This window comes from Meleagris gallopavo, chromosome 26, assembly GCF_905368555.1.
Source record: "Meleagris gallopavo chromosome 26, MGAL_WU_HG_1.1, whole genome shotgun sequence".
NCBI lineage: Eukaryota > Metazoa > Chordata > Aves > Galliformes > Phasianidae > Meleagris > Meleagris gallopavo.
The window spans coordinates 1098627-1111667 of NC_139429.1; the positions used below are offsets into that span (position 1 = coordinate 1098627).

At 46.6% G+C, this 13041-nt stretch overlaps 3 protein-coding genes across 6 annotated transcripts in view; 2 read left to right on the forward strand and 1 right to left on the reverse strand.

Moving 5' to 3' along the window:
* Positions 1-2724, forward strand: part of FLI1 (Fli-1 proto-oncogene, ETS transcription factor) — an 81338-nt gene extending 78614 nt beyond the window's left edge. For all 4 annotated transcript variants that reach the window (XM_019622955.3, XM_019622954.3, XM_085209461.1 and 1 more), the window contains one exon: positions 81-2724. In XM_019622955.3, coding sequence (XP_019478500.1) covers positions 81-610 — 530 coding nt within the window. In that variant the 3' untranslated portion in view covers positions 611-2724. The remainder of the gene's footprint in view (positions 1-80) is intronic.
* A 1355-nt stretch (positions 2725-4079) lies between these two features.
* Positions 4080-13041, forward strand: part of KCNJ5 (potassium inwardly rectifying channel subfamily J member 5) — a 50457-nt gene continuing 41495 nt past the window's right edge. Inside the window, exon 1 of the mRNA XM_085209462.1 lies at positions 4080-4740. The gene's annotated coding sequence lies outside the window, so the exon portion shown is untranslated. The remainder of the gene's footprint in view (positions 4741-13041) is intronic.
* On the reverse strand, positions 10246-11361 carry KCNJ1 (potassium inwardly rectifying channel subfamily J member 1). Its single transcript, XM_085209137.1, has one exon. It carries the CDS (start codon positions 11359-11361, stop codon positions 10246-10248), a length of 1116 nt encoding a protein of 371 aa, XP_085065263.1.

Sequence of the window (13041 nt, forward strand, 5' to 3'; positions counted from 1 at the left end):
TTCTGTTTCCTGCCTTTGTCTTTGCTTTTAAGCAGGAAGCACAATGTCATTTCCCTTCCTCTTTGGCTTGCTTCTTGCAGGGAGTGGGCAGATACAACTGTGGCAGTTCCTCCTCGAGTTGCTGTCGGACAGTTCCAACGCCAGCTGTATCACGTGGGAAGGGACCAATGGGGAATTCAAGATGACAGACCCAGATGAAGTGGCACGGCGCTGGGGAGAACGCAAAAGCAAGCCCAACATGAATTATGACAAGCTGAGCCGAGCCCTTCGATACTACTATGATAAGAACATTATGACCAAAGTGCATGGCAAAAGGTATGCCTACAAATTTGACTTTCATGGCATTGCCCAGGCTCTCCAGCCTCATCCCTCTGAATCGTCAATGTACAAGTATCCATCAGATCTCTCCTACATGCCTTCTTACCACGCCCACCAGCAGAAGGTGAACTTTGTACCCCCACACCCTTCTTCTATGCCTGTCACATCATCCAGTTTCTTTGGAGCAGCCTCACCTTATTGGACCTCCCCTGCTGGAAGCATTTATCCAAACCCCAACGTTCCTCGCCATCCCAACGCCCACGTATCACCACACTTGGGCAGCTATTACTAGATGCCTTTATCTTCAAGTGGCCTTAATCAATCTTGTTGGACCTTCTTTTTTTTACATCTGGGATTTTTTTGTTTTGTTTTGTATTTTTTCTTTTTTTTTTTTTTTTTCTGGGGACCCTTGATGGATAATTGTGGCCTTTCTGGGACAGAAGTAAAACTGGATATTGGCTATTCCTGGATCAAACCTTCTACTTTTGTAATTTTGCCTCTTGTGTCCTGAACTGAGAGATGGATGCTTCTTCGGGCCAGTACTCTGCATTTTTCTTTGGTTTTTAATGCTTAAATCCTCTGTAGGAATTGACTATGAGGATTGTTCATCATTACCTGGAATGACTATTAGCTTTTTGATGAGAGAATTTTTTTAAGAATTCAAAGCTGGTTGACAAGACATAGATCCAACCGTGGGTCTTAGGAAAACATGACTACAATTATTTTCTCGCTTTGGAGAGGGTAGGCAATTTGACTACAAAGTCAGGAGGGCCTTGGGCTGCAGGGGACTACAACTGGAATCTTAGCTTTAAGGCAGATGAGGATTTTCACCCAACTGGAAATAAAAAAATATATATATTCATATATATATATGTATATGTTCGTGCATATTTTAAGAAGTAAAGGGCATTGAAGGAAATTTCTAGGCTGTACAACTTCAGTAGACTGTGTATTAACTCCAGAAACATCAGAAACCAGAACAAAAAGTAACTTAATGTCATGCACATACATTCTCTGGAAGCAAAGGTGAAGTAAGATAGATGACAGCAGGTCCTTGAGCTCTGCCAGAGCCTGGGATCGCCAACCGCTACCGATTCGCGAACGCTGTGCGTTTGTCAGACCGCCATCCAAAGGGTCAACAAATCAGAAGGCAAATTACTGTATAAATTATGCAGAGTTATTTTTCCCTATATCTCACAGTTTTAAAAGAAAGATGAACTAAAACGAGTTGACCTCGGTCACAAATGCAGGTTTGTTTGGTTTTTTTTTTTTTTTTTTTTTTACTGTCAGCTCAGTTGTTTGTGGGTTGTTTTTGTTTTTTGTTTTTTGTTTTTTTTTTTAATGTAATTTGTACATCTTTCCAATCTGTACATTTGGGCTGTAGCTTTGTACTTTTCGCTAAAAAAAAAAAAATAAAGAAATAAGACGTGAGTAATGTATCTGTTGGAGATAGCCTAGGTCCTGCAATGGGATTCATAATGGTCCCCAAACTAACCAGAAACCTCCCAGATTTCCTGAGTCTGTCTAGGGTAGATGTTTTTCTTTCATTAGCTTGTCATAGTTGTTTGCAAATTAACTCCATTTAGCTAACATGTTTCTCTTGAAGCTGATTGAAAACATTCATTGCAATTTTAAAGCCACTGCTTCAGTTTTTTGTGATTACTTTTCACCAAAATCTTGAGCTTTGGAAACATTTTATCCACTTCACAGAGAAAATTATCAAATGCTTCCCGGCACATCTTTTGGCATGGCGCTCCATTTCCATTTCAAACATTGGTCGATTTTCTACCACCTCTAATTTTGCATGTGCTGATTTGATGATCCGCAAATGGTGGTTTGGTGCCATAAACAGAAGGGTAAACCACAAACAGTTCTGTTTCAGAACAGATGTCTATAGGGGGATCAGACCTACATGTACAGCCTGTTAGCTAACTTGTATTAATTGGCAAACAATTAACAGGATCAGAAATATCTCGTCTAGACAAAACCTCCGGGACTCTGTGGGCGCAAGATTTGGTCCATGTGCATCCGATTGCAGGATGAGAGCCTGAATCCAGAACATTATAGTCTGCTCATAACTTTAACCAGAAGCACTGATGCCGTTATTTAACAGAAAGGAGAAATAAGATGGAGCTGATCCGTTTGGGTCTGAGTGCTTTTGGGATGTTTATAAGCAACGTTACCGCAATAATCGCAGATTTTAACGATGAAGAAATTACCCGTGGGAACGGGGCTTTTGCTACTATATATATGCAATGTACTTTTTGGATATTAAAATATATATAATTTTGCAAGTAATCTTGGTGTTTTTTAAAAAATGTATGAAGTGTTACGATGAAATAGTTGTATGAAGAAGATGATGTAAAAAATGTGGCAAAATAAATGGTGGTTTTCTTCTCGAAGGCATCATCTTGTCCCACTCTCTCCCTCCTCTCTCACAGCTGCTGATAGAGCATCAACGTGCATCTAAATTACATCCAGCTAAAAGAAAAACAAGAAATCTCCAGAGTAGCAGCAATCACCATCCTTGTCTCTATAAAATAATGTTGACCTCTTATTCCAGAAAACGGGCGTCTCTGGAGCCAGTATTCATTGGATCTAATTTAGATACTGAAGCAATCAGAAACATAGGCTCCATCTTTTGTCCACGTGGAGAGGGGGAGAGAGAGAAATGGCAGAACAGGCGAGGCGCGAGGTGCAGTGTGTGGTACGAGGGCAGAGCTGGAGCAGATCCACGCTCAGTGCCACAGCAACTGCATCACAGCCCTGTGCTGAGCGCTGGGACACGCAGCCGGAACCAGCTAACAGCATCTCCTGCTCTTCACTCCTCAGGGTGCCCAGCCAGCCACGGCAGAATGCGCATATAATGCAGTGTGTGTTGCCAGCCTGCCTGGCTGCTCATGTTTCTCACCTGTCCCCAAGCCCAGGGAAATCCAGTGCTCCGAAGCATGGCTGAGGTGGAGTAGGAGGCTGCGAAAACAAGCACTGCCAAGGAATCATCTGGCTGTGTCTAAAGGTCAGGCAAAGGCACTTCCTGTATTTTTTCAGACACACGGTGGTCCTCAGAGATAGCTTGATCTTTCTGCAGATTTGATAAACCCTTGGAAATACATAACTGCACAAGTACACCATTTCCTTCCTCCACACACAGCCTTTTGTTGCTAAGTTTCTGCTACAATGGCTTTCACCAGCTTGATTAGCAGCAGCTCTGAAAAAGAGCCGTGTTAAGTGGTGTTCAGCCACCACAGAGCCGTTCCTTTGTGTATTCAGCCATACTTGCTCAAGTGAGTCATGAGAGTGAATGTTTTGTTGCTTATCTCTATTGTTTTTCACTTCAGCTCAATCCGCATTCATCAGTAGAAATACCAAGTTCTTTCTTCTAATACAACGTACCTGCCCAGCTGAAAGCAACGGGAAAACTGAAGACTGAGTTTGCACCAAAAATACCTAAAGGCAGACTGAAGGCTATCAGTATAACAGTGTCTTTGACAGCAGCATTTGGCCGGCAGCATCCTTAGAAAAAAAAGAAAAAGGCTTCTAAAAACGTCCATTGGAGCAGCATCTTTCTGACTGCCCAACTTGCAGCATCTTAAAGGAGCTCAGCCTGAGATGGAAGGCGATCTGTGGTGCCCACAGCTCAGCTCCTTTTGGTCTCTTTTCATCCCCTGTGGTTGATACCGATCTTTGCTGGTATTTCTCATATTTAGCATTAGGCAGAGTTTGCTGCCCACTGCAGGCTGCGTTCTCATTAAAAGAAAAAGAGAGAGAGATCTTACAAAGAGATCTTGGAGCACAAAGATCTCACACCAGTGTGCCAGGCTGACAGCCTCAGTGTGGTGGGATTCTTTCAGCATTTTCATAAGATCTGAATAGTTTGCAATCCTCAGGTGGAGAACAAATGATATAAGAAACAGAGCGGAGTGATCCATGCGCATCCCCAGCCAGCAGGCTGAGCGCCGTGCTGGAAGCTCAAGGGATGATAGCAGGGAATCTCAGCATCAACAGGGGCAAAATAAACCAGGGATGCGAGGGTACAGAAACCATTTCCTGCTTTTCCCGGGAGGACACGGCCGATGGAATTCAAGTATTTCGGGCTTCGTTCAGAAAGTTTACAAAACAGATGGTTGGAATCGCACGACCATAAGGCAACCGGGACGGCAGAAACTCTGCACGGAACTTCAAAACCCAGAGCCAGGCAGGAAGCACCGCTCGCGGGGAAATCGGAGCTCATCTTCGGCGCTCGAAGCTGCGGAGCTGCAGCGGTGCGGAGCCGCGCTCAGGTCTCGCGCCTCGGGACCGCGCAGCAGCGCAGCACGAGGCGGAGGGGCCGCGCGAGAGCGGCTCGAGGCCGCCGCCGAGGGGCGGAACCGTTAACGGTCGTCTCCGCCGTGGGAGTGGCAACGCACTGCCGGCTGCCGTCCGGTGAGCGCCCGCAGCCCTCGGGTGCCCCGTCCCGCAGCTGCCGCGTGGGGTGAGCTGGGGCTGAGCCCCGTGGGAGCCACGTCGTGCAGAGAGAGCTCCGCGCGTGGGAGCGGCGGGCGGGCGGGCGGCTTCGGTGTCTCTGGGCGCCCTCACGCGGCACAGCGCTCACACCGCCCGGCGGCAGCGCATCATCCGCGCCTTGCGGCGGCTCCGCAGTGAAACAGGGAGCGCTCCCGAAGCGGAGCGGCCGCGCGGAGAGGCACAGCCGCAGCCCCGAACTGCAGCCCCGGGCCGACCTGCCTGGCTGCTATTCGTTCTTAGCGGGGAGCAGCCCCCAGATCCCCGCTCCCCCCCCTTCCCTTTGGTACCACCTCTGCGTTCATAGCAGGGAATGAGGTCTACCGACGCTCCTGCGAAGCGGCTAAATATGTTCCGCTCTCAGAGCTCGAGCCCAAATAAGTCACTACGTGCGCTACGCTCTGTGTAGTAAAAAGAGGAACGCTTCCAATGAATTCTTGCTTCGCGCTCTTAAGATCGCCGCGGCAGCGCGGGGCGGAGCGGCGCTGCGGCCGCCGTCTGTCGCGGGGCAGTGGCGCCTCCCAGCGGCCGCGACGCAGAATGCAGCGGCTGTCCTGCAGCTGTGCGGCGCTGGGAGCTGCGGGCCTGGAGCGGGGTGCGTCACGCAGAGCGCCATGGATTCAATGCTTTCTAGCAGCCCGCGGGTGGAGATGCAATGAGATTTTCTCGTTTCCAGCCTCCTCTCGCGCACCCGGCTCCCTGGAGCAGGGAGGGTTTATGTCTTGCTCGTGCAGCAGTTTGTGCAAGTTGTAAGCTTTGCCAGGCAGATGCTTCCACTGCAGGAATGCCAGCTTGGCCTCAGGAAACGCATTGTTGCTGTCACAGCTGTGCAGAGAACGCTTTCGGCTTCCTCTCTGCAGTTGCAGTGAAGCCGTTGCAGGACTGTATTTGATTCAGGGTCGGTGTCAGTGTTGTCACAGCAGCTCCGCAGCATCACCCCATTTCCCCCATCCCTGTGCTGGCAGGGCGCTGCTCATGGGCTGTGGTTTTCTTCTGTTTGTGTGGGGAGCAAGAGCTGCACCAGCACTGTGACGGTTCCAGGCACTGCTGGATCAAAGCGGGCAAAGAATGAGAGAGAAAAATAAAAGCTCTTCCCAGCAGAGTCCACATGTGTGTAACCACATCAGCTTGCTGCCTGGGGAGAGGAAGGAGGCTGCGACACCTCAGCCACTGTGATTTGTGCTGGGGCTGTGCACACTGCTGACTTGTTTATGGGGGAGTAGCTGGGTTTACAAGGCAGCACGCACACACAGGAGTTATGCTGTGAGTTTGTTAGCCGTGGTGCCACATCACCACAGTGCGAATCAGTCTGTGTATCCAAACGGTTTGCCAAGGTTTGTTTTATTGTTGTTATTTAGGAGCTTCTTCTCACCCATTACTATCAAAGGGTGTGTGCAGACAGCTCATAGCACATGTTTACTGAAAGCAGTTATTTTAATTCATGGCCCTTTCTCCAGCAGCCAGCAGGACGCCTTATTCATTTGCCAGCAGGAGGGTGAATCTATTTCAAAATGATTGAAATATTATGCACAGCTTGAACGAATGTTTAAAATAAATACAGTAGAAGAAACATGTTGTTTGTGAAATGAGAAGATAAATTAAGTTTAGTGCAGACACATTATTCCCAAGCTTTGTTGCTTGGCTAATGCTTTCACAGCTAAGCCCTCTTGGCCTTCATTCAGCAGTAAGTACATGGTCTGACTTCCTCCCCTAAGAGATGGCTTTGCTCTGTACCAACGAGGTTGATGGCCTCTGCATTGTATTCCGCAGTTGTTTCTGCCACCGTATGGACAGACTGCAGGCTGGATGGACAAATGGAGGGAGAAGAGAACCATGAGGGTTTAGCAAAGAGTGCTGCGGAGATGTGACAACGAAGTGTTGTCACAGGCAAAGAAACCCGCCTTTGTTTCCAGTATCAGGGCAGCGGTTCCCTCCAGAGTCACTTCTGCTCAGCAAGATTAAATTTATTTTCATCCTCTTAACTGAACTTTCTTTTAATGGAAGTAGAGGTGACAGCCCCCAAAATAGATTTCCTATGGAGTCTGTCCTGAGCGGCACTGCGTGCAGGGTGTCTCCGATAACCTTTTTTCCCTGCCCTGGGCCTTTATCTCTCAAGTGACACACAGCTCTCTCTGGACACGAAGAGGAAATCCCCCACTGCTCCAGGCTCTGCACTCCCCGGGTGGCAGCCAGAGGGAGGACGGCTCCTTTCCTGGGTCCTCATTTTGGTTGCCTACAATCCCTATCCGTGTGAGCTTGGCTCAGCCATGGCCCTGCTAGCTTAGGGTCTGCCCCAATTCGTGCCATGGCCAGCTCCCCCTCTGTCGTGCTAAAATGAAAGAATGCAACCATCTCCCTTCTGTTAGTGCAGGCAGCAAGGCTAGCAATTGAGGAAGGTGTGACTGCCAGAATCGACTGAACAACGGATAATTATCCTTCAAATGAGATCAACTGTCTTCTCTTTGAGTTGTGGTAGCACTTAAAACTTTGTAGACATCTGTAGTAGCAATGCTGAGTCACAGCCTGAAGCAGTGATGGAGCACCTGGTGGGAAGGCAGGGCCAGCCCAGGGCAGCTCAGGTGCATGCAATGTACCGAGTGATGGAAGGGCTGAAGCCAGGATCCACCCCTTCCCAGCCCTCATTTAAGGGTTGGCACTGAAAGTGAGGGGATTTTATTGGGGATCCCTGTGTATCTGAGGCCTTCCCCAGGTAAGCAGCTTCTTTCCTTTATTTTTCTGTCTATGGCAGTTGTATCCTTAGGTTTTGCTACTACATTGTCACTGTTGCACTTTCCATTGCATTACAGTGTTACAACACTGAGTAACTCCCCACAGCTGTGCTGCAGGGACAGAGAACAAAAGCACAGAAAGCAGCATCCTGACAAACTTAGAAGAGGCTCAGAGTTTTGAGATGGCTTCCCGAGGGCAGTGCCTGGAAGTGCATTGCTTAGAGGTCCCTTGCAATGTGGAGGATGCACACTGCCTCTGGGGTAGGCACTTGAGGAGTGTTGGTGACTCTTTTCCATCTCATTTATGCTAACTTTCATAAATGAAAACAGGATTTTTTCCTATCACCTCCTTGAAGAGATGGGTTGGACCTTGCACATGGATTTGTTTTTTCTGTATAGTAGTAAAGACTGTGTTCTTTACTTGCACACTGTTGTGTGCCAGGCAGGGCAGTGGGCAGCAGCTGACTTTGTGCTGAGAGCCACAGGTGCTGCACTGATTGTGACTGTAAAATGTTTTCACTGCTGGCAGTGTTTGCAGGACTGCAAAATGCACACTCTTAAGGATTTGGGCAATATCTGTGAGTGACTCTGAGGATTTGTGCTGGCAGTTCCAGCTTGCCATGCAGCCACGTGCAGTAGTTCTGATAGGTGATGAGAACAGAACTTTCTGTACTGCTCTTCCAAAGTGAGGAGGGATTTAACAATGATGTGCTGAAGGAAGACTGAGACGGCTGAGAAGTGGCTTTTAAAGTGCTTTAGTGACATCACTGTTCTTTACATTGTTCTTTGTACAGAGTGAGAACCTCACGTCCCATCTTACAGATGGCAGATTGGAAATACATACCAAAGTGATTTGTTCTGAACCACCAGAGGGGCTGATGCTCCATTGGGACTGAACTCCCTTGGCTCCCAGATCTCTACTGCTACACTCAGTCCATTCACAATACTGCTGTGGTTATTTGACCACTTAGTTGTGCCTTTCTTTTATAACCCCTCAGTCCTGCATTTAAAAAGATGCATCTGTTTTACCAGGGTTTAAAATAGATGGTCTGAATTACATCACTGAGAAGAGTTCCCAGAAAAGCTCTCGCTCTGGTCCTATCACTTGAACTCTCAACAAAAGAACTTTTTGAGGGCATCAGGAGACCAAAAATATCAGACTGTGAGGATATGGATGGAAGTCACCAAAAAGCTATTGCAGGTTTTTGCTGCATTTGAAACCTAAATGCCAAAAATTAAAGCAAGAAAATGTACTCCTAGTTACCAATGAGCAGAACTTGTCTGCTGTAGAAATGCATGTTTTGTTTTGGTGAGGTGAACCATATGAAACTGGATGTGAAGATCTCTCCTGAGCATCATTGCTGTGTGTAATGGCAATGTTGAGGAACAGCCTGAAGCAGTGATGGAGCACCTGGTGGGAAGGCAGGGCCAGCACAGGTGCATGCAATGCACTGAGTGATGGAAGGGCTGCAGCCAGGATCCACCCCTTCCCAGCCCTCATTTAAGGGTTGACAGTAGAGATATGGGCATCTCATTGGAGATCCCTGCCTACCTGAGGCCTTCCAAGAGTGAACAGTTTCTTTCCTTTATTTCTGTGCACACAGCTGTTGCACTGAGCATATCCTCACTTGCTGCAGCCCAGGACTTTGCTACTACGCTGTCATTATTGCAGTATCCATTGTGTTACAGCATTTCACTGTGCTCTTGTCCTAGCTTCAAAGAAAGACCTTGTTGGTGTTTGTGTTGTGTTGTGGGTTGTTCCAAAGATGCATCTCATGCTGGGAAGTTCCTCTCTTCTCCCAGAGGATTGCTCTCCCACCAGGTGTGCTGCAGTCTGTGTGTTCTTCACCTCCCTGCTGTGCTTGCTGTTCCAGTGGCCCATTGCTTTCTGAGATTTCGCAGTATCACAGCAGCTGCCTCCTGGCAGAAGTGAACAGAGGGGTATCAGGAGGGTGAGAAAATTAAGGAGAAGCTGCAATGTTCCTCATCTCTTATGACAGGTGTCTGCTTGTGCTTGTTTTTGCTTTCCATTTCCATTTGGTATTTTCCTTCAAGGAATCAAAAGCTTTCACAGAAGAGAGTTCTTTATGACGTTGTAGTTGCAGGAGGATGGCATAGGCTCTGTCTTCAAAATCCCTTCCTAGACATGTACCATCCCTTAGTGCTCCATTTCTATAAATATATCAGCTCAAAGTAAGAAGGAATTGTTTCAAAATGTTCAAAAGTGCTCAAGAAGTTTGGAGCCAAAAAGTCTGCATCTACAGAAGGCTTTGGCAGTGAGAGACATGCATTTCTGGTGAGGTTTTGACTTTTAAGTCCCTTTGGTCCTTATGGAGAGGTTGTCCTTCTCATGCTCTCGTTCTCATAGCTTTGCTCCTTAACAGTGACTTAAAGTTTCTCTTTCCAGGCCTTGTAAGACTGATGTGCCTCTGGGAGCTTAAGTGAGTCGGACGCTCCAACTTAGCAGCTTCATAAAGTGTCCCACAGATATAAAAATATAAATTCTATGAAATACATAGCATTGTTAAATAGTGTTCTGGTGATCACTGGTATGCTGGTCCTCTCTGATTTGAGGCTTTTGAGAAGATAGATGCTGTTACAGAGTTAAAACAAACCTGTTATTGGTTTTACTAAGTTAATAATCCTCTCAAGATTGATTTAATTATGCAGAAAGGTGCAGTCTGATAAAGATTTAGAGCTACATTTTTGTGTCACTGGCTTCACTAACTTCTGCCAAGACAAAACCAGGGTTGTCATAGCCTTTCTTCTCTTTGGCTTTAGCTTCTTTCTCATTGTAGAGGCAGAAGGCACAGTGGGGCATCTCCACTGCCACTGTCTTGCTGAAGTTCTGGAAGTCTACTCTGTATTTCCCTTCTTTGGTCTTGGACACAATGGGAGCAAAGCGATAACCCCAGAGCACCTCTTCTGGGATGTAAGATGTCCTCACTTGGCAGGTAGCACTGGTGGCTTCAACAGTGCCATCTAAAAACACCACCAGTTCAAAATCTTGCTGCAGAATTGTTTCTGCTGCCATGTGGAAGAAAGGGCTGTTCTTGTCTATGATATGGTAAATAGTCAACGGGGAAATGAAGAAGAGATTTTCATTGCCAGCATCAACGATAAACTCTATGTTGACCTGGTCCAGAATGATTGTTTCTCCTTCTGGTGTGATGGTGGTCTTCAAGAGTTTGCCATAGATGTGACTCCCGATGAGAAGACTCTTCCTGAGGTTTGCCACCCTGATGAGGAGGCAGAGCTTCCCACCACGTTTGCTGATGACAGCATTCCTGCTGAAGGTGATGGTCTTGGCCCTGTTTTTGGACCTTGAGATCTTGGCCAAGATGGCACCGCACATGAAAGAATTGATGATTACCCCCAAGATAGACTGGAAGATGAGCAGGAAAATGGCAGTGACACATTGCTCTGTGACACATCTGAAGCCATAGCCAATAGTGACCTGTGTCTCCAAGGAAAACAGGAAAGCTGAAGTCAGACCGTTGATATTCTCAACACAAGGGGTGTGATTTATGGAAGGATTGAATTCTGGAAGGTCTTTGTGTATGTAGGCCACAACGTACCAGAGGAGACCAAACAGAAACCAGCTGCCTAAGAATGCTGAAATGAAGATAGTCATTTTGTATCTCCATCTCAAATCCAGGATAGTTGTCCATATATCAATCAAAAAGACAAACCTTGACTGCTCTACATTACCAAACTCTATGTTGCACCTTCCATCTTTAGAAACAAGCCTTGCTTTTCTCCGGCTTCGTTCTGTGATGTGGCTGGCAAAGCGTTTCCTGAGGTAGTTGAACATTCCCTCTGCTGCTGGTGTTCTGCAGAATAAGAAATAATGAACATTATGGGTCTCGTTTGTACCTGCAGGCAAGGAGTAAAGACTGCCAAGGTCTCAAGACTCCTGCTTACGAAAAAGTTGTACCATTTGCATATTTTCCCTCCACTACTGGAGAAAATTTCCAGTAAGTATATGAGAAAATGAGCAGATTTTTGCCTAAGGAGCATTCCAGCAAAAAAAAAAAATAAATCATTTTGGCTTGCTTAGTAAACTTGTGAAGTTAAGAATCGGTCAACTGTTAATGTTGTCCTCTATTCAGTGGAACAAGCAGAGGAACAGAGAAGCAACAAAGTTCATTGTGGGCATGCAGTGGGAAAACAATAAGGGAGCAGCTCAGCTTTGAGGTTTTTCTGTCTTCTAGAAGATGAAGCTGGACTTAAGTTTGTGTGTGTGTTCATCAGGTGTGATGTGGAGTGTGCGTTTAGGAGGAAATGGGAGAGGGTGCAGAATGTCTACTGAAGCCAAATGGATGCAGTGACTTTTAGCTTGGTTGTAGCTTGGGTTTGAGGTGTGAATTTCAAACTCTGGAAACACAGCAGCAGAACTTCTAGGAGAGAATAACATAAATGGTAATGCTGTTGCTGGAATATTGTTGGGTGTTCGCTCATCCCAAAGGTAACACCAAGAGAAAAGGGGTGGATTTTGAAATCCATTCTTAAGGGAAAGTGCAGCTCTGTGTCTGTTAATTTTGTCCTTTCTGACTGTCCATGTTAGTAAGAGACCCAGGAAGTAGGAGTCACTGATGGGGAAACAGCACAGATGTGATCAGAGCGGGATCAGCAAACGTGCAGAAAAGTCCCAGTTCTGAAGTTAGTCATTGATGTAGGTGTGGGCTGAGGTTCAGCCACTGTAGATTTACAGATGGCCTGCTCTGTTCACAGGCAGATTTTGACCCCAAATTTAAGGATATTCTTAGAGATAATCCACTTTAGAATTGATTACCCCTCCAGCGTAAAATGTCTTCCTTTCTAACAGAAGATGTGTTGGATGAGCTGACCCACCCTGGGAATGTACCCTGTGTGCCTCTTTAGCCTTTATTAAACAAAATTCTTCTTGTGCAGCTGAACTTTGCTGTGTGCTGTAATTACATTTCTTGGGGGCAAAATGCTTCAGCTTAAAACAACTCAGAAACACGGTGGGAAAATATCCTCACTGGTGACTCACGCAGAGAATATTCTGAGTTTATTGCATCCCTGAGGACAAAGCACCCTCAGCCATTCACAGGCTGGGATGTTTGCTGTGGGATGTGTGGCACTTCAGCACTGCATCTCAGACCAGAAGGTGCTGGGGGCTGTGCAGCTGATTGCTATTCATTCTGTGCCACTGTATTGGATTGCATCTACTGACACGAGTTAGTGCAAAATTTGCCTTACTTCAATTCCGCCTTTTAAATGGTGGATGCCAGTAGTAAAGCTGGCTCCTAATTGCTGGTAAAGGAAGATTGTGCTCCTTCTGAGTGGATACATGTCTTGTCTCTGCGCCATGCAGGAGTGAGCTGCTCTTTGGTGAAGGCTTTCTTCCATTTATTCTGAAGCAGAAGCTGCTTAATGTTTTAGATAGCTAAAATAAATCTTTCCATTAGATATAGCAGTTACAGAGACCACAGATTACCTTTTGATACAGCAACCAGTAGCAAAGGGA